The following is a 25,662-nucleotide window of genomic DNA, read 5'->3' on the forward strand; positions in this document are numbered from 1 at the left end:
ACAACGTTTACGGTGGGAGGGGGGGGGGGGCGTTAGACTGGTGCATAGAGGAGAAACAACAAAAGAAAGAAAGTGTGCGGGGAAAGAATAGGGGGCATCGGGGAGGTGCTGCGGAAAAGAGATTTAGCGGATCCCGGGCGTCGTACAGTGATGAAAAAAATGTGCGAGAAAAAGGGGTGATCCGGTCGCAGGACAAAAGTCCCGCCGCGCCGCCGACGTGCGAGAGAGAGGAGGAAGCGAACGCCACGCGCGCTGGCGCGCGCGCGCGCGAGGGTATATGCGCAGCTGAACCCCTCTTTCTTCTCTCTCGCTCAGCCTCCTCTCTCTCGCCTCCCCTTGCCACGCGCATGCGCCAAGCGGCTTCTCAATGGAAGCCGGGATTCAGTGCGCCCCGGTCAGCGCAGCTCTGTGGATGAGGGCCGCAGCCGAAGGAGCCGAGTAGGGGCTGCAGCCGTGGAGAGCGGCGTTTTCCTCGTCACTGGGTCGTCCGACGGCCGCATCGCGTTGCGCGTGATCGGCGTTGTTCTTTCGTTTGTTCGCTTCTTCAGCGAAGGATGTAGTCGCCGTCTTGTGCTTGTCGACAGTGACCTCAGCCAGCGGTGTGCACCGTTCGGAACGCCGAGAGAAGGATTCCCCCGCCGACCCATGCACTTATTCTGAGGTGGGGGCCTGTTGGCATCGGGACGGGCCGTCGTGTTTCCGTCCGGTGTCGGAATCACGCGTACTTGTCGACGACTCCGTGCGTCGGCCTCTTTTTCCCACGGGTTCGCCACCTCTTCTTCCTGTCGCCGGCTCTTTCTGCAGCGGCTCCGTTCCTCGGATTATCTTTCCTGCATTTCCGGACGTACACTGCGGTTCATTCTGAAAGTGTCCCAAAGCATCGCTAGCTTTTCTCATTCCTATGCTCGTCTCGGCATCTTCCGGTGAGTATTCCCAATGTGTGGTACCACTGAATGCAGTAGAAGCATTGGTTGTCCTTTGTGGGTTGGCAGGGAGTTTGGCTGTCTTCGTGCGAATGCCTCATTACTCTCTGAAAAATGCTCAAAGGGCTTCCCTTGAAAATTTGCCTTATAGTGCGCATCTGCAAAGCTCATTGAATAAATAAAATGTGACACCTCGTGTTTGTAGTCTCCTGATTGACAATCTTTCATTGTTATGCTGAGGCTCGCTATTTCCCAAAGGCTGGTAGCAATTTCCCAAAAACCAAAGCCGAAGCTATTTCATGGCTTTGGCTCCGGCTACACCACAGTGGTTGCCTGGGACAGCCACTGTGGAGCAATACACTGCTGGAGCCGTCTGAGCAACCGGGCCTTGTAGCATCCATCCAAAGTCACTTCACTGCGACTAGCATTCCTAGAAGATTTCAGACTTCACAGCTCACGATGGTGCAACCGCTGTCGGCTCTCATGAGTATTTTTCGTGTTCTTCCAGTCATTGTGGGTCAGCGATAGTGTCCCTAATGCCAACTGTGCATTAATTATTTCACTCAAGAGAAGCCATTTTGTGCAGTGGCACCAGTTTGTTTGAGCAGATCTGATTTATCTCAAATGTACACAATTGAGTGCGTTCACACTATTCAGTGTTTCAACTGCCGGCACATTGAATGTTTGCATGAGGTGATTCTGCACAAGCATGCCTTGTTGGCCGTAGCACTCCTTCAAGTTCTCTGTGGCACACTTGTGATTCTTTTCAACCCCGTGGATGCCATTCACCATTACTGCTGCCCTGCGCATCGACACTGTACTTCGGTTTAAAAGATACTCGGTGTTTGAAAGAGTCCTGCTTACTTTAGGGTCTCTTCCCATCAGTCCCAGCTGAACTTTTGTCGTTCCGATTCTGGCAGCCTGAGGGGCCCTGCATTACTTAAGTTTAATAAGTGGGCTTAGGTGAGCAAAGCTTGGTTTTAAGTTTTTATATGAATGAAACGCTTCTTGGCGAAGACAGTGGCCACCTGTTAAACTTTGTGCAGTCATCTGCTGTCATTTGCTGAAGCACCCATTTGACTGTACCTTTTATCCCACTGTCTTTACAGCATTGCAAAGCTTTTGCGCGTCATTTTTTTAAATACTTTAGCATGTCATGAGTCCTCTTAAAGCTTATGAAGATTGTGTGCAGTGACAAGTTCCAATGCCATGAATTTCATGCGTACTACACCCATGATGTTTCAAACACTTTGTGCCTTTGTTGGTCACTTTTGTTATACTGATCTCGCTACTACAGTACACACAGGTGCATATTGTTATCTCCAAAACCACGGGTACTCTGGCAATCACAGGTTTTGTCTCTTTTATGCTCGTCACGAGCATATTTTCTTGCCAGGCTTGTTTGGAGTTAAGGTAAATGAATTTGATTGAAAATTTGCTATCTAGATATAGCTTCTATCGCTTACTCAAACTGATGCCTAACAATGCCAGTTGTCACCAAAAAAGGAATAGCACTTAAAGCAAGTCACAAAAATCTTTAATTCTCATTGCACTTGATGAATGAAAAACATTTTTACACCAATCAATTTTCAAGGCAAGAAACTTTGACAGTGACTTAATTTAGTCATTATTTGGAAATGTTTTACAGGATTTCTTTAATATGATCTTTCTTCATGCAACATATGATACTGAGGAATGCAGAGTGCATTGACATTGCCTTGTTAATCTTTTCAGGATGACACAATTTCAATCAATCACAACTTTCTTAATGCTTGGAATGTTAAGACAGTGATGATCAATCTGATGGCTGCATTAGTTGATGTTCAAGAAGAAATAGCAGCTTTTCAGGACACCGATGGATTTCAGGAGCATTGCCAGGTAAGCCATGATCTGTGCAATTGAACTCTGCTGTTATGGATAGCGTGGTCATTCGAAACATTTTATTTGAATTATTTGAGCTGAAACAGAGAGAGAAGCCACTGGTAAGTTGTGTTGTCTGAAGCGCCTATCACTTTAAATATGTTATGCAAGTAGTACAAATAAGGAAAAATCCTATTTGATTATAACTTGTCTTGCTCTTATCATATGCTCTTAGATTTAGGCTGGTCCTGATTATAATCCCACCTTCCTAAATCGGGAGGGTCAGAAAATTAAAAAAGAAGGCAGCTTTTCACTAGGGGTGCCATGCCTGAAGGAAGTGCAAAGCTAAGCAGCATTCTTCGTTTCTCTTCAGTTTTCTTTTTCTTTCCTCCTTTCTTTCTCTCCTGCCCCGCCGCGGTGGTCTAGTGGCTAAGGCACCCGGCTGCTGACCCGCTTGTTGCGGCATCGAATCCCGGCTGCGGCGGCTGCATTTTCAGTGGAGGCGAAAATTCTGTAGGCCCATGTGCTCAAATATGGATGCACATTAAAGAACCGCACGTGGTCGAAATTTCTGGAGCCCTCCACTATGGCTTCTCTCATAATCATATGGTGGTTATCAACAAGGCTAAATGTCTATGCTTGTGAAGCCAATGCTAGCCAACATTACTTAGCGCTGCTAAAGTGTGAATAGATACTATATACTTCACACAGCAGGCTGAAAAAATATTCATGCATTACAGGATATCTCGAATGTGAGTTGACCAAGGTTGTAGTAAATGACAGCAGACACAAATGTAAATGACATATTTCGCCATTGGCCTATGCCACCCATGCCCTCGCCCGAGCTTATTGTTTCGATGCTGTGATTAGCACTGGTGTATTGATGAAGTCAAACATTAAAGAAAAACATTAAAAAAAATGATGGCGATCCCTTCGCATGCATTAGGTGCGGACAAAATTGCACAACATCACAGGCAGCTGTTTGGGTGCATCAGCAGGCAGCAATAGGGGCAGTGGTGTAACTTGGCACTGCTGGAATCAAAGAAGCACTGACACGACTTTGAGGCACCCCAAAAGGAACGTTTCTTGTTTTCATGGCATGCACTATCAACGCTCTCTACACATCGGAGCAAGGCAACACGTACAAGGCTTTACTCGTCCAGCATCCATCTGCAGGCGAGCCACATCACAATTAACATTATCACACAACTCAACACAGTTTACTCTGTGTTTGTAAAATCCGTGTCCTTCATGCAGCCCATATTGTAGAAATCGCTGTCATGGTATCTAGACGACATTTCACTTGACATTGTTTACGTGAATCACTCTCGTCTGACAGCAAACTGGCAGCTGCTGCTAGTATGCGGCGAGCTGCAGCTTTCCCGTGACGTCAGGATTGTGTTGACGCGTCACTGCAAGGCCGTCTTCTTGATACCGAAACAGATGTTTTAAAGGGGCCCTGCAACACTTTCTGAGCACGGTCAAAAAACACTGCCGATCGGTAGTAGAGGCTCCCGACAACACGCGAGCCAAATATTATAGCGCAGCACGCGGCCTGGAATTCACAATAAATTATCAGTCAGCTAAAAATAGCTTTCCCTTCTCTCCACAAATCACGAAAAATAAGCCCAGTAAGCCCATCTATCAGCCATTGGCTGATTTGAACATGGCGCGCTCAGTTGCTACAGAGGTCGCCGCAAGAAGCCGTCACTTGTCCTCGCGTGCGCGCGGGATCGCACTGAAAAAGCTGCGTACTCGAAGAAAAAAAAGTTCTCAAGGTCACGAGGGATGAGGGACGTTTTTTGTTTGCCCCTCCCATCCCTCCCTGCTCAGCTTCCAGCGCTTTCGTTGGGACGAGAGAAGAGAGAATGAGATTGCAGCATGTGACAAATCTTCGTGACTCCGCTCGTACTGGACGGATCTCATAAAATTTTTGTGGCGTTCAATTTGTGTGGTAATATGCTTTTTCAGTCAATTAATTCCATGGTTACTCAAAAAGTGTTTCAGGGCCCCTTTAAGGTGGTAGTATTGCCATGTTCCTTCTTCAAGTTTTCTTATCGTCCCGTTATACTGTACGTAATTCTCAGCGCAAACCGCGCCTGCGGTGTTCGAAAAGCTTCGGGACTGTAGTAGTTCATTTTGTTAAAATCACGCCCACTTCGCAGATATTACAGATTATCCTGGAACCTGCGTGGCTGCTAGCAATAACGTTAGAATATTCAACGACTTGTGTATAAATGCCGACGCGCTTCACCACTTCAGTTGATCGACGGCCGACGCTCCGTTCACCGCTATCAGTGCAAGTCTGCTACTGTAATCCGACTTTCCATATACCGGGCACAAGTTCGCCCAAATAAACAGTTTGATCTTAACATCCAGTCTCCGGCCTTCAGCCACGTCACGACCCTGTGACAATATTAAAAACATAATCAATTCATTCCCAAGCACTACGATACTCTTCTTAGGGTTCTTGGCACCTGCATTGGTATTCAATTTCACTGCTTTCTAAAGCAGTACCCAGCTATAGGTTCAAGTTCAAACGACTGTGGTATCTCTATTGACTTTGATCATCTTTGTTATGCTGTCAGATGAGGTGGCACATATGGTACAGTACCAATGCCGCGGCATTATTTGCAAAGTAAACTGCTCTGGAAAAGTTGTATATGTGTCTAGCTGTTCAGTGATTATACCAGTCAAACAGTGCTCTTTGTGTCAGCTCTCTGTTGGAAAGCATTGGTATTGTGCTGTCCTAGGGCTCTCAGCGAAGCATGTGCATTGCACCAGCACTTCCTGAAATTTTTGGGGGATGCGTCATGGTAAACTGTACGTGGTTTGAACAAAACAAACAAAATTTAGAGGCATTGAGCTCGTAACTACGTCAGATCACTTGCAGGACTTTCTACTTGCTTGAAAATAGCAGTGATCTTGAGTCCTTGTGTAATCTGTGCTTTCACAGTCAACGCTTGCTTGTACTTGCTGGTGAAACAAGGAGATACAAAAAGATTTGAAACTCGGCAGTCAAGCAAATGGAAGGTTAAGCTTGCGCTATGACTGGTGTCGATCAGTTTCCAGTCTTACATAGGCAGGTGCTCTTATAGGTGTTTTCATAAAGTAATGCTGTGACTGACTCTGAGGGGTTGCTGTGGTATGATTGTGGTACATTCTTATTGATGTTGACTTGAAACTCATAGCTGTCCTCTTTAGTAACATAGTCTACACAACGAGAGGCACGGAGGGTTTTGTGGCATCTCAAAGAAACTCTGACTTCTTGCGTTACTTTGCACTTTGTATTCACAGTGCTGCAAAGGTGTCATGTCTTTCTTTGCAGGCTATGCTTAGAGCTCACTTTGGCATGAATGTGGCAGACTTTTGTGCGATGCTCGAGGCCATCTTGAGACGAAGAATGCAAATGCTTGAAGTGCCTCCCGTGCAGAGAGAACTTGCTTACCGCGCGAAGGAGGCACTTGCCACGGACATGGCAGCTGCCCTATTCTGCCACAGGGAAATATTGGAGTGGCCTGCTCCGATTTTAGAGACGGCGTGCATCAACAAAGAACTAACATGTCACCTCAAGAAGGACCTTGTAGAACTGAGTGAGCTAGATGAAAACATTTAACATTCATAGAACAGTGTGCAGCCTGCTTTTGTGATCTAGATCTAAGAAATCTTGTTGCGTTAGGCCTGATATGGCATATATCTTTGCAGTGTGAGAACTGTTTTTTTTACAAACCTGTGATATAAAAGTAGTAGTCAAATCGGAATTTATTGAACGTAGGTATGTCGAGCTATTGTGCATATTTAACATTTATAAGTTGTAAAATCATCTTGGATGTGTCGTGCAAAAAGAACACTGCGATATATCTGTATTCAAAGCGTTTATCGCCACCCTCGATACTATCTCAAATGCTGTGTTGCACAATTCTGTGCCTCTCCTAGGGTACTACTTCCAAATTATTTTTTCTCATAAGACAGTGCACACACATGAAAACGAAAAACTGGTGAAGCTTGCACTTAACTGCGCAAGGCTTGAAACAGCGAAATTGGATGATTCTGAATGCTAATCTGATTGCTTGTAGGCCTTAGCTACGTGGTGCTGGTTGTGTCTGGGCCGCTTCTAGGCTTTAGCTAGGTGTTGCCAAGTTGTTTATACATTGGGTCTTGTCATGAGTAAGAGGGCATGTGCTGGGCACTGGAATGCTGCGCACGTGCGCAAGACTCCAATGGTGGGCAGATGCACCACGTTCACGTACAAGATTGGTTGGAAAGAGGCTCATGGCATGTAACCCTAGCCGTAATGAAAAATCTCTAAGGATGAGCTGTTACATTTCATTGGGGCTTCAAACTGCGAAGATCAGGAAGGCCAGCATCGCTACCGCGACGAAAGCAGTAGTCCCGCTTGGTTCTGAGGCTGTCAGAAAAGAGGCCCGGGAAGTGGTCGTCGATCTCGGAAGACTCAAGTGTGGCTGTCCAGACTTGCCGCAACCTGTCACAGCAGTTTCTGGGTGGATCTACAGCTCTTCCGCTTCGAGCCAGAATGTATGCGGCCCGTACCACAATCGTGATGCCGTTTACAGGTTAGGCATAGCCTAACTAAGCTGGACGACGACGAAGACCGGAAGCATCCCGGCAACAAGGTTGAGCGGCGAAGACCAACCGACAGCAGCCGTAGAAGGTTGAGAAGGACGTCAAGGACAGAATCGACGAACCATTGACACGGCAAGGTCACCAAGTTGACATGGCAAAGTGACGTGAACTGTAAGAACGTTTTGTAACCAAAACTCCATTTTGGCTAGAGAGAGATTAGGCTTAGGACTGAACTTGACTCAGATTGATATTAGTTCTGGTTTCCTTGTATAGCTGATTGTTGTGTACATGTTTCTTTTTGTGGGGTGAACTTTGACTGCCAGATTGTTTGCCATTTTGTGTAATATTAAAATGGGTTTGCCGTGTTACCTCCGACTTGCGTCTCTCTCACAACTCTATCCGCTGCAAGCGCTCCCTGGGTAAATTCGTAAAAGGTCTCAGCGCAGAGTGCTTCGATTTAAACCACGTACAGTCACAGACACGACCTGGTTGCTGAAACTCCAGAGATAGGAAGTCGCGCTGAAACAAATAAAAAGAAAAAAAAAGGGAGGCGTGGAGGTTAACCAGATGCTAGGATTCGGCGTACTACCCTGCTCTGGGGTTGAGAAATAGGGGCAAAAGCGAAAGAGATAAAAAATAAGAACGAAAAATGCTCATAGATCTACGGGCGTGTTGTGATTAGCATAGGCCTTCTATCGCTTTGAGGTCTTCTTGGAGCTGCTGTTGCCTTTGTCGTTCCCTATTAGTATTGCATTGTTGTATGTACTTGGGGTCTTTGGCTCACCGCCATCGCTTAGCAGCCATTTGTTGGGCATTTGTTAGATTGCCTTTTTCCTTTTTAATAAACCAGTGGTGAGTAGCGAGGTTCACTCTGTTTTTGTGGCACACATTTTTTTTATGTGGATAGTTTCGTGATACGAGATACAAGGAACAATACAAGGAGTGCATTGATTTTGACCGTGTTGATTTCTTTAATGTGCAGCAAAGCTAAATTCATAGTTATTTTGGCAATTAGCCCCCTCAGATGTGTAGCTTACATTATGGGAAAGGAACCAATGTCTTGTAGCTTAGCTGTGATAAACAAGCCCCTAAGTAACCCTGGTTCGTGTCTTCAAATTTTGCAATGGCACTTTTGCTAACCTCACTGTGAAGCAGTTGTGTGGTGTGGTGAAGCAAACAAAAAGTTTTATTATTGTTGTGCAGTGTCTGGGTTTCTATCATCTGTTTGATTTTCATTATGATGTTGCAGCAAGCTCACGGTAAATGAGTACTAGAGGCACAAGAAGCAGACGAGCACATCTGTGCTTGCCTGGTATGAGCGCGCTGTCATATGAAAACGAATTCCTACCAACTCTCGCCGCAATCTTTAGTACTTCGACAATTTACTTATGTCAAATTGCCATTATGTATGTCAAACTGTTTTATGATCCTCTTCTTATTTCTTCTGCATTATGTGTAAATCGGCTCATTTCTAGTGGCCAGCCCTTGTTGTCTATTTAATGGTGCATTTGAGAACATCTGTGCCTAGTTATTCCCAGTACAAATTTTATAACAATAAACTGTTATATTGCTCCAACTAGTCTGTTGAGTGAAAGACGTAGGTGATTTCTTCATGCAGTTTTCTGTAACTCTTTCAGATGCCACCCATGCAGAACTGTCTGTAAATGTGTCAAATCGATACATTACTTCAAGGCACTCAATATTGTAGCAAAAATAATTTCATAATATGTTAGCTTATGTTTGTTATAGTAACTAATCATAATTGAGTTGTAAATAAGGGGAGATGCGTATTGAAAAACGTAAGTTTTTTTCTCAAATCTTTTTTTTTAATTTGCTTTCACAATTTGGTTTCTCAACTTTCACAGACACACAAAAAAACTGAAGATTGTAATTAAACACGAAGTAGGTTAAAATTGCTTTTAAAGAGCACAAAGTGGCTACTCCAAACCAAAAAGCGCTCATTGTCTAGAGTCCCCAGGAATCGCCACCTGGCTGCTTGCCATTGCATTTCGCATGAGGAGTTCACTGAAGCCACATGCTCAGAATAATAGTAATGCTCACCAAGCTCTCATGGTGGAAGAAATTATATTAAAAACTTTGCATATCTTTGCCGCATAGATATGCTTCGACTTACACCTTTAAAATGCGTTTTTCTGAAGTTTTATTTCTGTGCAACTTCCTGATTTTAGACGTGTTCTTGGTACCAGATGAGGATGAAGTTTTGCCCACATAATCCTTAACATGGGAAGGGTACAAGTATCTTCACAGAAAATTTATATTCCCTGTATAGTTACTACGAACCTAAAGCGATCACTTAGTATGGGCTGATGATTCTAAGAATTCTCACATTAAAGTTTTTCTCGTCCATTAAAATATTTGATACACACCTTCTTGATAGTTATTTGCATTCTGCCCTTAATGGGGAGCAGTATGAGCCATTAATAGCTCAGAACCATAAAAGCCTAAAGGCATAAAAGGCTTGTCTAAAACAAACTGTTTGTTACACATGGTCATAGCGCAAAACGAAAACTGTGCAACGTATTATAAAACTGTTTAGATATTTCAAATCAGCATAAAAGTCTTTAATACAGCAAAAAATTTCATTGCCCTAGGCTACAGATAAATGAAACTTTTTTTTTTCAAATTGCATCTCCCATTAAACATCTAAATATCCTGAAGCCATTGATGCTCTCTTTTGGTATAAATAGAATGAAATTGCAAGCTGGGAATATAGTGTAAGTTCATTTTTAATTATGTCCATTTTCAGCAAAGAAAAATTGTACTTCTCGCATGGCTTGCAGGAAGCGGCATGTTGAAGACCTGTTGAACATGATAGTGCTTTCAGCAGATCGATCATGTGCAACAGTACACTGCAAAATGAAGTTAAATAAAGACAAATTTTTTATGCCGGAGTTTCAGTTCATCCAAAGCTGAATATATCTTGCTCTTTCTTAGCCCCTAGATGATATGAATAGCAAAAGCTAGTGGTATACACAATTGTGTACATATTTTTTCAAAGGGACAACGTAAAGCCCTTCACTGTGTATAAAAGCCAAGTGTTCTTGTAGCACTGGTCTATGATAGAACCGTGTTGTCATGCTGAATGTCTCTTGCTTTACTGTCCCTGTCCCACTAAACGTGTCGTAAATGCTAAAGGAAGAGAGGCACGCTCTGTCACAGATGTCTGAGTTGTTGCGGGGAAAATCGGGAACAATCAATAGTCAGGTGGTCTGAAGAGAAACACTCCTTTCATCAGCGATCTTCTAAGAACTAGGCTGCTGTGTGTAACATGGCCTGGTCAAATATCAGGTGATCCACCAATTAGCTAAGGATCATTGGAATTGTTAGGGGGTGCAAGAGGGCCACTACACAGCTTCAAGACCGCGAAAGGCTTCCTTGTCTAATGTATGTTCTACAAGATGATGTGGATGAAAGCTTATAAAGGTGAATAGGTAAACTCTGCTGACTTCGATGAGGCCTTAGAGCAACAAGTTGTCAAATTTTTGCATTCTCAAGAGACCTGGAGACTTGTGGAGTTCTTACGCGAGCTTCTGTAAGACGTTTTTAATGCTTTTAACTATCTGTATATCAAAGTTTTGTGATTAGCTTTGAGATCAATACATCCAAGTCAACTGTAAGAGAATGATGAGATAATGTCGGCGGTTTTTCTCTAGTAAAGATGTGTTTCTAAGGATTGGCGCCCATAACTATGTACCTTGTAGTGGAGATGGGCGGAATTTGTCAATTTTTCTGTGGTTTATCTGTGATGAGTGTTGAAGATCGACTAAGCAGTGGCCGTGTGATGTTGAAGGTGTAGCCAAACGGATAAACTCACCAACACACATAGCTACATATCTAGATTCGAGCTGTCAGTCTAGCAAACACACATTTAGAAGTGTGGCATGCATAGGCATGCCCACATTTCTTCACTAGGAGGAGGTCAAGTTTCACCTTAACTCCCCCACTTTCTCACCACATACCTATTAGACGAGTCGAACAAAAAAACAAGCTTTGCAATGGATGCAAGAATGAAAATGAAGCAGTGATGTGCTGTTCACAACGGCCTGACTTTGGTGCCTGGCTTTTATGGGACCAAAGTGAGAAGTAGGTAAACAGTTCTGGCAATGCAGCATCAGGCCGACGTCGGCCAGCGCCATTCCCAAAAACCTGCGTGGCCATGTATGGCACATTAAACACTTGACTGAACATGTTTGACTGAGTAAAGGTGTGCCAGGTATGTTTCCACCCCCCCCCCCCCTCCAGCTCATGTTCACGCCAATGGCAGCGCGGCGGCTTTTCCACAAACATGCACCTCTCATATCTGGTTATTTTTCCACAGCATACCTTGTTGTTGTGGTGGTTTCAAGTTTCTTCGGCGCGAACCGGTAGGTAAACACACCGCCAGGGAGGGACAAGAAAATCTAGCAAAAAGTAAGACCCGAAAGAAAGGAAGCGTTCGTCCCTTTCTTTTTTTTTCTTCTTTTTCCCCCGTTGTGTGAAGGCTCAAAGTAGAGGTGAGGTGGTGCCCGCGGGCTTTGACAGCCGGGGCCGCAGCTCGGTGTGAGCGACGGCGCAGCCCGAAGGCAGCTACATCGCGTCTTCCGCTCACGTCCGCCTCGGCAACCTGGGCGCGCTCTCTGCAGTTTCTGGCAGGTTGCCGTCGTTTGTCGCTGCGCCGTTTATTTTGGCGCCGCAATGGGATTAAGGGCCCCGTCCGCAGGAGGCATTGCTAGCTGGAAAGTGCTTGTGGCAAAGGAGGGGATGGCCGAACAACTGTCCCCATCGACGTCGCCTCCTGCATGGTGGCCTGCGGGTCCCGGATTACGTTTAATGTTGTCTTTTTTTTGTTTCATATTCTTCTCGTTGCTAGCCAATGTTTTGCCGTTGAGTAGATTTTCTTTGCTTGGAGTTTCTAGATCGATCATTGGTCGCCAAAAATTGTCCCGGCCGAAATTTCGAAATTGGTGCTGGCCGCCATTGTTTAGTTTAACTTTCTTGTTTCTTGTACATTCTTTCGTTGCTGAACGTTGGCGAAAGGAAAGCAGATACGTGATGTTTGTGTAAGGCATTACTTGTTCGGACGGATAAATATAGTTTAGACAAGGCTGTGCGAGGTTAACCAGAGGGCGCCAGTTGCCGTGCTTTAAACGCGTGCCGTGCTGTAATCCTAATGGAATCGAAAACTATGCAAAGTCTTGCGCGAAGGTGTGCATGACTGTGATGTTATAAACTTTTCTCCCCTACAGCAACTCCTCCTGGCCTATTTCAACATATTGGGCGCGTTTCACCAAATGTTATGAGGCTGACTGCCTCAGACCTTTTGGCCTCTCCAACGAAAAACTTCGGTTATCTCCTACTGACGTACTCGGACATATTTGATTTTGATTGTAGGCTCTTAGGTCAGACCTCGGAAATCGAGCACCGCATAGATTCTGGTGATGCGGCTCCGATACGCAGGCGTCGTTACCGAGTGTCTCCTTCAGAGCGCCAAGCTATTCAGGTTGACAAAATGCTCACAAAGGGCATTATTAAGCCTTCTTTGTGTCGCTGGTCGTCCCTTGTGGTCCTACTTAAAAATAAAGACAACGAAAAAGATAGATTATTACCTGGCATTTCTGTGTGGACTATAGGCACTCAAACAAAATCAACAAAAAGGATGTATATCCGCTGCCTCGCATTGATGATGCTCTAGACTGTCTTCACGGTGCAACCTATTTTTCTTAGACCTGCGCTCCGGTTACTGGCAAATCGCAGTAGACAACCTCGACCGTGAAAAGACCTCCTTTGTAACGCCTGACGGTCTCTTGTTATGAGAAACCTACGATACCGAACGGCTGGTGACCTTCACGGTGGAGTTCGAAGCAGTGGCGCCTTCGGGACCGTGTTGGCGTCGCCGTCCTTCAAAACAGTGGTTGCAGCGGTGAGATTTCGAGGCGCCCTTCGTAACGTCGTCGGAGGCGCGCTTCGCAACACTCTATCAGTTCAGAGTTCTAACGTTCGGCTTGTGCAATGCACCGGCCACGTTCGAGCGGATGAGGGACACACTTTCGCGCAGCTCTAAATGGTCCATCTGCCTTTGTTACCTAGACGACATCATTGTGTTTGCGCCAACCTTTGAGACTCATCTCGACTGACTTGCGTCCAGTAGGGTTGAGAGGTGGGCTAGTTGGTGAGATATAATTTTAACACATGGTGTATAGTAGGGTAAATTCGACGAGACACAAGGACAAGAATAAACACGACACCCGCAACTAATTTTATTTCAGAAGCAGCACTTTATGCATATAATCCAAATACTAGCGACACAGAAAAGAACTACGGACATTGAATCATTGCCAAAAAAAAAAAAACCATTTGCGCACACTCAAGCGATGGTGCACGACAGATAATCTTAGACACCTTTAGATGGTATAACAAATGATGGCGCTGGGTTTCATTAAGAGCATTGGCGGGAATTTACACGTGCCTGAAGCCGAATTAAAATTCAATTCTGTTACACGTACTATCGGCATCAAACGAAACGCGAACAGTGGAGCGCGTGGCACAAGCCTTATCAATGGCATAGCGCGCGCCGTCCACCAGTCGTCGATGTAGACAGACCCGCACATCCAGTGTGGCAGCACTGCGCGATCACCCGATAGCACAATATCTCTGCTTGTGTTTCAGTTGTGCTATTTGAAAGGAAGAAAAAAAATCTGAAGGTAAACTACAGCAGCTGAAGGCGAGTATTGTAGCATGGTTCGCCAAAGGCAACATTGCTATCAAGGCCAAACGAATCACAAGTAGTGTCACGCGTAGAGCAGCTGGTAACCGAATGATTCGAGATAGATGCACTTCGGCAGTTTCAGGCTCTGGCGCCGCAATCATGCGTTCGATCGGCAAACCTATATCGGGGACAGTCGCTATGGTCTTTGCGGCGCTCGGTCTTGACTGCATCATTGCAGAGCTTTCGCCGACTGGGCATGATACAAGAAAGGATGAATGTCATTAACCATTATCATGACCATTAAAATTAACTGATGCCTCAAATCGCGATAGCAAAGCCATCTAGCTATAATTACATTTGGAAACGAAGGTACAAGGTGCGCCTAAGCTGAAACGTATATCACAATAAAGAAACTAACAAAAAAGAACTGGTAGACTTGCGAAATTCATTTATTGCAGATGATAGCCGAAGTGTGCAATAAATAAGCATCATGTTAATTAATGCTCGAGACGTCGCCGAGGAGAAGGAAAGGGCGAACGTTTCCGCGATAAAAATTATTTGCCCCTTAAGTTTAATATTTGGTGAATTCGCCTCCAGCTGCCACAACGGTGCCCATTCTCCGGGAAAGACTGCCAAAGAGCCGTGTCACAAGATCCTTTGCGCATAGGCGCTCCCATTCCTCTTTTCTGCGCTCTCTATTCCAAAGAAACGCTCGGCATTTTTAGTTGAAGTGGAGCCTTTCCGGGTGCGTCTCTGAAAGAAGGGTGCAGGTAAAGCAGCGCTGGCGAACGAGATACGACGATAGTTTAAAAATTGACCGCAAACCAGTTAGATTTATCTTTTTTTTGTATCGTGCCTATAGACACTGATTGCACTGCGACGCTGAAGTAAAAGCAAGACAAGGCGAGTGATACGAACAAAAGCGCTTGGCACGCCCATGATGGCCACGATTATCACCGTACGAAAACTAGAGCAGAAACGAAGATAACGCACTATAGGGAGATCGCGCTATTCTGCTAAACCGGATGTGCACGCCTGTCAATGGTGATGACTGGACGGCGAACACTAATACTTGAAACACGCGCTCCGCTGTTCGCGTTTCATTTGATGCCCATAGTACCTTCATTCTTCAAAATGCCACTTCAGCCACCGATCCTGGGGCATATCGTCGACTTATGTGGTATCCGCCTCGATCCCAACAAAGTTCGTGCTGTTCTTGATTTCCCTGTACCAACTTGCGCCAACTTGTGTGCTCATACTACGGGCGATTTGCCAGGAACTTCGCGGACATTGCACATTAACTGATCTCCTTAACGAGGATGTGCCAGTTATGTGGGGATCAAGCCACTCCTTTTTCACGCCCCATTACCGTGCTCACCACACCGCCGATTCTCGCCCACTTCAACGCGTCCGCAATAATTGATGTCCGCACTGACGCTAGCGGCTACGGTATTGGCGCTGCGATATATAACTCAACGACAATCCGGTCATGATAGAGTCCTTGCATATGCCAGCCGGCTTCTCTACCCTGCGGAATGCAATTATTCCATTACTGAGCGTGAATTCCTGGCGCTTGTATAGCAGTTGGTAAATTCCGCCACTATTTATAAGGCCGACATTTCACCGAGACCACAGATCACTGAGCCCTATGCTAGCTTTCAACACTCAAGGATCCTGGTTTTGGGACGTTAAACCCCACATATCAATCAATCAACACTCAAGGATCCAGCAGGGTGCCTGGCCAATGCCACCTAGATAATTTCAGGCCTGCTCACTGCGTCATGCTGCGAGCTCTGACGTCACTCCATTAGCCTGTGTGTTTCGCTGCACAGACGTGCCTACGCTTGTTCTCGTCGCTCGACAGACGTGGATAGCCGACGAACGCTTTCGTGGCCTGCTGGTGTGCTTGTCGGCGACTCGAGAAGACAGTCTTTTTCTTGGTCCGTGAACTGGAGCGTGGGTGTGTGATGCGATTTGTGCACTGGATATTCGCAACCTGTACACAAATCCGAACGGCTGGGCGATGCCACGTGGTGAATTGTCGTGGCAAAGTTCTGAGTTTCCGAAGGACAACCGAAGAAAAAAAATGGGAGCGTGCCGTTCGTCAAGCTGACGTCGACATCCGTTTCCTTTGTGACCCGAAGGTACGTGCGTCCGTACTACATATGTATAAGCCTTTTCAATGGCCTCAGGTCGTCCGTGTTCCGTGTTTGCTTTAAAATAAAGGTGTCATTTGTGCTTTTGGCTCGTTGGCGTAAGCCCTGGCATAAATAAGAAATGAGCGTGGCAGTACGTTTTCAGCACAGGTGTTTTTACTTCAGGGTCCGTAAACACTTTGCTATTAGGGAGTTTTAGAATAGCGCACCGCGAGCCCTCGCGGTGCGGTCTCTGCCACTGCGCATGCGTAGTAATGCGAGTCGGCGTTCGCGTTCGTGGACCGCACGCAGAAAATCCGAAACTGCGTTCGGCGATGGCGGCCCGCATGTGGCCCGCAAGCGCTGATTTCGAGGCTACGGTGTCGCTGCGATCGTGAGTTGCGGTTCGCAGCAGGGCAAACGCTATTCTAATCTTATGGCGCCCGCTTCGCCCGCAGCGCTTGCAAACGGTATTCTAAAACTCCCTATTGGCGATCACCGCCGCGGAATTGTATTACCCCTGTTTACTTTGTTGAGAAAAATGGAAGAAATGCTGTTGCATTACCTAGTGCATCGGTTCTGTGCATAGTATTTTCTTGCCGGTGTTTCACCACTTTATTGCGGTATTACAGAACCGTAGCCTAATATTTTTTCCTTGAAATTTAGATGCGTGTAGACACTTACAGTAAAGCGCTTTCTTCATTGATTTCAAAGTGTGTGATTTATACTTCTATCTAAATTATTTAAGAACCACTACCAAAAATATACCGATCCAAGAACTGGCAGTACAGTATTAGCACCCACGGGGACTACACGGTTTAATTTAGACACAGTATTAAAATTTTTCTCAGTCACTAATGGCCGACTACGCACCACTGCGAGAGGGTTCAGAGCAAAAGATGAAACGCCGCTTCTTGTGTCGCGGTCACAAAGAATTTTCGTGAAACGAAAGGTTTTTTTTTCTGTTGCGATGGTCATTACCCTGATATTTTGCTGAACATCATACTTGTGGCATCAGCACACAATCTCCTAAATATAGCTACGAGTCTGTGAAGACAGATGTTCGAAAGAGTGCAAGTAAAACTGCAGGAACTTTGTAAGTGAGTAGCAACAGTTTTTCTGCATGCTCCGAATAGTGTGTGTCTGCGTTCGTGTGTGTGTAAATGAAGAATGTATAAAATTTACCTTATTTATTTCGTCACTTTGTTGGTCCGTCAAATTTGGCACTTGGAGATAGACCACACGTTCGATTGCTTACAATCTTTGACCTTTTCGGAGAAGAAATAGATCACAGGTGAACCTCCGAAAGCTTTCTAGCGCAATAAAATTCTTAAACGGGCACCCTCTTTTACCCAAAATTGAGAGTAATGTTGTTAAGCACAAAAAAAATGGCCGGGAACGCCTTATCTTTCAACGGGAGCCGATGGTGGCATGAATCAACAGACTCCCGTGCGCGTGCTCGATCGGGCAAAACTAGTGACGTCACGGCGGGAGTGAGCAGGCCTGGTAATATTTTTCTAGGTGGCATTGGCCTGGCTCGCAGTTGTCTACGAGTTCTGACGTTTACACCAAGACGCCGATTGCCCATCTCCGTACCCCGTCGACGCTCCACATCTCGCAACGGACGACACATCTGTGTGCATTTCTGCATCCGTGTAACGCGTTCCTACGCACATGCTTCAATACCACCGTGCGTTCGTCTATACCAATAACTGACACGTTCTCTAAAATTTATCATGCTTTATCTGGCTCACGTGCATATGGCGCATGTTTACCGTTTTCATTCTTTTCCCCCCTCTAACAATATTATGCACTTTGCTGGCCTCTTATCGTTTTCGAAACTGTTCAAACCTTTTTATTGAGCCTGACTCTTCGTGAAGCACGGTTTCTTGGCAGTGTTGTGAAGGTTGGGCGGATTGCCATGGTCACAATGAGACAAGGATCATTCTAACGACATCAACAACGCAGCATGTACAAGCTGCCAGGTACGGTACACTTTATCGGTGCCTCAGCGGCCTTTTCTCTCCAAAAGTTTTCTGAAATGCGTCGATCAAGGTTACCTGCAGCAATGGCAAGCACGTTCGAAGATCGGCCATGGTCGCATCGTGTGGTTTTGTCCAAGTTGGATCGCCGGCGTGCTTCCACGCGTCCGCTTGTTTGAGAGGAACAATAAAAGATGTGTGGGGATCCCCCATGTGATTACGACAGTATTCAATGCGAAACAGTGAGTGCATCTTCGTGTCCACAGGGCATCGACTACGCCATACGTAGTTTTTGTGAAGCAGGACAGCGCCCATTACCCCATTATCCGTCTTTCTGCGGATAAGCGAGCTGTATAGCGTCTACAACTCTCTGACGTATTATGCGTTCTGTGTTGATTCTGCGTGTGACCAACGCCTCCTAAAAAAAATTATGCCTGGAACGTGAGCCGCGAACGCGCTGCCCTACCCTCCGCTTTTACCCTCCTCCTTCGGTACGTAGGCGAGCGTCTCCGACGGCCGCCCCCTGCGAACACAGCAATGCTTTCACAGTTGCCTCCGAGCAGTCGTGATGTCACGTGACAGTGTGGTACGGTTATGTCACGTGACTGAGCGGTATGGAGGTGAGCGGTCTCGCGTGGCCGCCGGTCGCAACACAAGGCAAAAGGCATGGCCTCCGAGATTACGTGCTCGCAGGAGACTCCCAATTGAAAAGAGAGCGGCGTTCCAGGCATACTTTTTGTAGTAGTCGTTGGTGTGACTGATGAAGAATCATGGCTGAGCGTTTGCAGTGCGTGCGAAGCATTAAACCACACACTCGTGGCGCAATGCGTTGCGAGACGACTGCAGTTATCTTACTGTTCTGTCGCGCTATATTACATGGCTTAACGCAATTTCTTGGCCGACGCGTGTTTCGAGCACCACCGTATGTCTATATGGTATAATAGCTGCCACGCAGAGGGCCCGTGTTCAAATCGAGTCAGATGCTTGGTGTTTTTCCTCGTTGATTTTTTTTTAAGTGTGAGTACACTTTATAAGCGACCCCAAACCATCCACCGCCGTCGGCGGCGTCCGCAGTCGTCTCTCTATCCTTAAAAGACCCGGCTGCGGCGGCTGCATTTCTGATGGAGGCGGAAATGTTGTAGGCCCGTGTGCTCAGATTTGGGTGCACGTTAAAGAACCCCAGGTGGTCAAAATTTCCGGAGCCCTCCACTACGGCGTCTCTCATAATCATATGGTGGTTTTGGGACGTTAAACCGCACAAATCAATCAATCAATCTTTAAAAGAAAGAGGACTTGGCGGGCCGCAGTGCGACGCTCTACCGAATAAGCCACGGACGCGACGCTGATATCGGTGTCAGTAACGCGCCTTATACCCCCTCCCCCTTCGCTCGCTCCTCCGCTCTCCTCGCTCGCTGCAGCTGCGCGCGCACCCCTCTCTCTCGCGCGCCCGCCTTCTCTCTCAGTCTCCCGTCGAGAGCGGGTCGTGAGGGGGAGCCAAGTTAAAATCCGTTGGCATTCGCCAGTGAGTTAACGTAAACTCCCCCGTGTGATCAAATTGCGATTCCCAGGAACCATTACAGCATAAAGGCACCATAGTGTGATTAATAAATATAATAGGACGAATTAATAATTACCCCTCATAGCATCACCCCGTGTATTCGCACTTAACCATGTTCACCCTCGGGGAAATGCTTGGGAGTTTTTATTGTCCGGCGGTTACCACGGCAACGCTGCGCAACGCAGGAAGAGGCGCGTAAGAGCTGCGCTCCAGGACGTTTCTCGCGTTCGTAAACTATTCTTTCACAATACCAAAAAAACACCACGCCTGCGTCGAGAAGGTGCTTTGTAAGTGAGAAGACGCACCAAAGAAAAAATGTGGGCGGACAAGCCACCTCAAAGTTCCCCTGTCGTGGCGGCTTATATATATTATGACGGCGTCTATTAAGTCCCACGTATAGTACCTACTCGGTAAATATGAAGTGCATTGCCTTCCGAAGGAGTCAAATTTCTTAAGGGGCCATCACACCCGATTTTCGATCATAATCTGTGCTTTGGGAATGAATTGATCGTGAACTTGTTTACAGCGTAACACCAGAAAACACAGGAGACGGAAGGAGCAAAAGAGAGACATATACATTATCCCGTTTTTCCAATAAACAACAGTTGTGAGTCAGCGCCGTCTTTTCTTTCTGTTTTGCTCCTTCCCTGTCCTGTGTTTTCTATGGTGTTGCGCTGTAAATAAGTTCACGATGAATCCTAACCAGCTGGGCCAACTTACCGTCTCACATGATATGTGAATTCATCCTCGAGTGTTCACAAATAAGCTGCAGACTTTGGCGCATTTGGTTGAGCACTTAATTTATTACTGAATATTTTACCAAGCGCGCGAGTGGCCTGACAGTCGGGCAACACTGGCGCTCTCTCAAGCCGTGACGTAACGAACTGGCGCGAGCGTCTGCATTCCGCCGAACGATATTGCCGTACAGACGTGGCCCGCGATTGCAAATGGCTAGCAGGCTGCGTCCGTACGGCTGCTTTGGACGAGCAGCTAAATCTGTCTATTGTTTCGTCGTCAGCTGCGCATCAAATCGACACATTTGAACTTTCTTCTGCTTGGCACCGAACTTGACCAATTTTCGGGGACTGAAACTGTTGCTGAAAACGACGGCACCGTTCCTTGCTGCACATGACGTCACAAGTGCCCCGACAAAACGGCGATCGCCGCGGTGGGCGAAATTAAACACTGTAGCTATAGAGTGTATTACGCTGTAGCGGAATTTTCAGCTGGCCACTTCTAGGGCCTGTTTTACGCTTAAATATTCTTTTACGGCCCGCTTTTCATATCTGTATAGGCATAACAGACCCTCTACTTTTAGTTTTCGCCGAAAACCACAAATTGTTGGGTGACCCTTTCAGATACCAAGTTTCATGAAGTTTAGTTGAGCCAATATTGCCAAAGTACGAAAAGAACCCATTGTAACCAGTGACGTCACCACGGGAAATTTCAGTTAGTAAATTGAATACGAAATTTTGACATTGACTTTCACATCTATTATTAAACCTATGATGTTGTAATTAACGACACTATAAAATTTCGCAGTGTAATTTATCAGTGAAAGCTAGTATTGTTTCACTGTAGTGTCCCTTTGATTTAGCGATGAGGTGCACACTGAGCGCGCCAAGGCCGGCTCGGTCGCGATTGATTTATGGGAATTTCGGGCTGCATACTGCCGTGCATCAACACACAGTACACATATGACGAACCATATAATCGAACTCAGGCCATGAATGATGACGGAAAGAGTTGCTTCTGAGTGAAGGGGGAGAGGGGGGCGCCACATGTAGAAGGGGCGGGGGATATAGGGATGAACGAGACAGTATTCCTAGTCGTATAGGTCGGCTCTCGTTTACAAGTTATTAAAACTAACAATTAGGGGGACGGGGGCGGAAAATCGTATGGTTTTCATTTGTTTAGGCTGAAATACGGCCCAATACGAGATGCTTCGGGGACTCGCAGCGTATAGACCATATCGGTGTGCTCCCGCAAACGCCATTAGCGCAAGCATAAATAATTGCATAACCTTGACCCCAGTCATTAGCTGTCAGCGCTGCCAGCTTCGGGTTTGTGATGTCGCATGCTCGCAGTTTATGACGAATCAGCAGCGGCGGCAAGCATGCTCTAGAGTGTTTATTTGGATCGGTTAGTACATGCTATACGAAGCAAGAAACAAGGCGACCAACAGCACAGAGCTTTGTCCGTCTCACGTGGCGGTCCGTTTGTGCGTGGTTGTTCCGTTCGCGCCGTTCCTCGTTTTCTGGGGGAAAGTACGGGACGTATAAAATAAAAGATGTATAAAGCTATAGAATAACAGAAAGCCGAGAATGCTAATTAGTGTTCATTCTAAAAGATAAAATGGGAAACATGGACTCAAAAAACAAAGAGAAAAACAGTCAGGACACCGCAAACGTCCTGACTTCTTGCGTCCGTGTTTGCACGCCGTGTCTCTTAGAATAAAGAAACGGTATCAAGTTATATCGCGGTTCCACCTGACGTGCATGAGGACAACGGCCAGGGATGGCTATCCCTTACGAGCGGTGAATATTCTAGTCTATAATACACCACGATTATTCGCGTTGCAACGACATTTCCATATGCCGTGCGATAACTCTTTCTGCGTTCGATGAGGACCTCGTAAGAAAGCGATACGTCTTACAGTCCCGTCACTTCGATTCGGCTGTCCGCAAAGTTCGTATTTTCCCCACGCAGTCTTATCAAGTGCGTTCAGGTCGAACAAACATTATGCGTGGCCCATGCGTTTCCTTAAGCACGAGATGGCATAATTATCGACAAGTGCGCAGATTTCGTGCGAATGCAACGCAGCTAAAGAATGGTTGAGTACATGTATAGCATGCACGTCGTGGTAACTTTTATTCATGTCTTTTTTTTCGTGTGATTTCCCAATATCAGCGGACTTAGCTATGCATAAGGCGCCCTGTTTAGAACAACGTTCCATGCTTAGGGCTGACCTTTATATTCATGCCGAGTGTTTTCCCGTTGTCCCAATTTAGACGGTGCTTATCTTTGTATGCGGTGGCCCCAACACGTGTGTTTGGACCGTCGAGGCCAAATCATGCGAATGGGTGTCCACATGCAATGTCGGCTGTTTCCAGGGCACCCTTAGACAGAGGGAGAAATGGGGGGGGGGGGGGGGGCTTCGCTTGTTTGCGTATTTGTGAGCGATATATACCTATATACGCGCACCCCTGGTCCCTTTCTAACATATAAACGAAAAAATTGATGTATATGCTAGCCGCTCATGCGGCTTAGTAAACCCACATACCCCCGCAAAAAAAAAAAAACAATATTGGGGTTTAACGTCCCGAAATCACGATATGATTTCGAGACTTCATAGTGAAGGGCTCCGGAAATTTCGACCACCTGGAGTTCTTTAACGTGCATCTAAACTAAGTACACGGACCCCAAACATTTTCGCTTCCATCAACAATGCAGCCGTGAGATTCGATCCCGGAACCTTCGGGTTCGCAATCGAGCGCCATTATTCTGCTATAGACCAAGTGGCGCCTCCCCCCACCCTCACCCAAAGCGCCTTTTATAACAGAAAGCTACATTGACTGTTTCGTACACCCATGGCATGCGGACTCACGTTTACATCAATGTGTCGGTGGCAATCTTTTCATTTCATCGTTATTCCGGCTCTGAGCTAAGAACAAGGGGGTTAGGAAATAATGCTTCGCACGAGGGATTTCAGGCTCTATTCCTGCAATGCAGCATCAATCACAGTGAATAAACAACGAACACGTTATAAATACCTAGGAAACAACAACGAGTTAGAGAAGGAAATGAAGTTTTATTTGTTTGACACTACCTTAATAGAAACTATTTAGCATATAAGAATTCAGTACAGAAAAGTATAACATGCATAGCAAGCATTATTTTGCGTATAGTAAGAACAAACGCGCGTAAGCACCGCAGTCAACGGCGATATCGTCTTCCGGGTAGCGGTTATTCGATATAGCATCAAGGCGCCCAGTACTGAAAGTGGCTAGATGTTGACGTGATTGCACCGTCAGAGCACACCAATCCATGGCACAATCTCGGATGATAATGCCGACGCGATCTAGAGGGCGACGACCAGCAGAGCATCGATTTCGTTGGAACCATCGGTGCAATTACGAAGCCCAGAAGGGGTTTCCCATTTCACGTATGCACAAACGTTAGTCAACGAATGAATATCGCCGAATCCCACTCTGTATATTCGTAGAATGCTCCGCTTGACACAGCGTAACGTACACGGCTCTCTGACGTTATAGCGGGGGCCGCGCTATTGGTGGAACCATTAACACTTGCACCTGTCGCCTTGAGCGGGCCGCTACAGTGACAGGTTTTACAGCCAATGGTATCGGGTTTCACGTGTTCCGCACATTAGCATCACACGACCACCGCAACCTAAAAAGGCTGGGATGACTGCGTGTGCAGAATTTGCACGCGTTGCCTCAGCCCACAAAGATTGCAATATGTACATGTATACAGGTAGCGTAGTTGTTAACCGTGCGTTTAATGTCACAGAGCACGACAGGATTCGCTGATCTCAGTCAATCAACCTCGTTCCACACGCGTCTGACATTTTCGCGTCGAGTGGGTGCGTTAACAGGGCTGAGAATGTTGTATGTCAAAGAGCAGGTCGCTTGGCGAACACGAAAGGCGCCATCGATCGAGGAATATCGTTTGCGAGAAAAGTACAACGAGTCAAGCGCACGCCAATTAACATCTCTATTCAGTTTTAAAGCCTAAGCATTTCACGAATATTTCCTTCGGAAACCTGTGCGCCCGTCTGTCCGGCCGTGACGTAACGCGCTACGGTCAATAGGGATACACGATGATAATATGTAGAGTTTAACGTCCCAAAACCACCGTATATGATTATCAAAGACGCCGTACTGGAGGACTCCAAAAATTTCGTACACCTGGGTTTCCTTAACGTGCATCTAAATCCGAGTACACGGGCCCCAAACTTTTTTGCCTCCATCGAAAATGCAGCCGCTGCATCTGGAATTCGATCCCGCGACATGCGGGTCAGCAGCCGAGTGCCTTAGCCACTATACCACCGTGGCGGGTGATAAGGCCTACTCGTTGCACATTTCCCTCGCATTCTAATGCTATAAAATGCACTATTTGCACGTATCTTCAAAAAAGTGCATCTGGTAAATGTAATCTTACAGTGCATAGATGGCTGACATAGCACGTTTGACGACTTAAGTTGGAGGTATGAAAGAGACCAGGGTCACGCTAGGGCGAGAATGATTTAGGGATATTTCTGGGTACAACCCACGCCTGGTATTTTGGTACGCTCATCTGAATAGTTTCGTTCAAGCGTAGTTTGCCACTTAATAGTCACCACAGAAGATAAAAAAAATCAATCATTCAAATATCTATTTACCACAGTTTTTTGTTTACAATTTGTCGGGGATCGTTTAGCCAAAAAGCTGTTGCCAACAGTTTTAGATTACAAAAGAGCACAAATATTACAGCCTGGATTCGATCCGCAGCTGGGATGCGATCCGGCGACTTGCGGGTAAGCAACCGAGTACCTAGCTCACCCACTAGAACACCGCGGTGGGGCATTGTACTTATAGATTCATTTTACTGTCTGAGAAAACTTCGTGTTCAACTGTCTTTCATTTAGACAGGGGATTTTTTTCGTTTAACATTTAATGAGGTCACATAGGTGTTTGTAGCACACACCGCTAACAGAGTCTGAGGAGGCACTTAAAAGATTTTAATTTAAAATACCACGCTGAGCCCACTCAGCGAATTGTCCTCCTTACGCAAGTAGCGCCGCCACGGTGGTCTAGTGGATAAGGTACTCGGCTGTTGGTCCGCAGGTCGCGGGATCAAACCCCGGCTGCGGCGGCAGCATTTTCGATGGAGGTAAAAATGCTGTAGGCCCGTG

At 46.2% G+C, this 25,662-nt stretch overlaps 1 protein-coding gene across 1 annotated transcript; it reads left to right on the forward strand.

Annotated features, from left to right (window-relative positions):
• Positions 1-382: 382 nt before the first annotated feature.
• On the forward strand, positions 383-10,296 carry LOC142776692 (uncharacterized). Its single transcript, XM_075880824.1, has 3 exons — positions 383-1,886; positions 2,658-2,801; positions 6,112-10,296. The coding sequence occupies exons 2-3, from the start codon at positions 2,715-2,717 to the stop codon at positions 6,397-6,399; spliced, it is 375 nt and encodes a 124-aa protein (XP_075736939.1). The 5' UTR covers positions 383-1,886; positions 2,658-2,714; the 3' UTR covers positions 6,400-10,296.
• Positions 10,297-25,662: the final 15,366 nt, after the last annotated feature.

Source organism: Rhipicephalus microplus, chromosome 2, assembly GCF_043290135.1.
Source record: "Rhipicephalus microplus isolate Deutch F79 chromosome 2, USDA_Rmic, whole genome shotgun sequence".
Classification (NCBI taxonomy): Eukaryota; Metazoa; Arthropoda; class Arachnida; order Ixodida; family Ixodidae; genus Rhipicephalus; species Rhipicephalus microplus.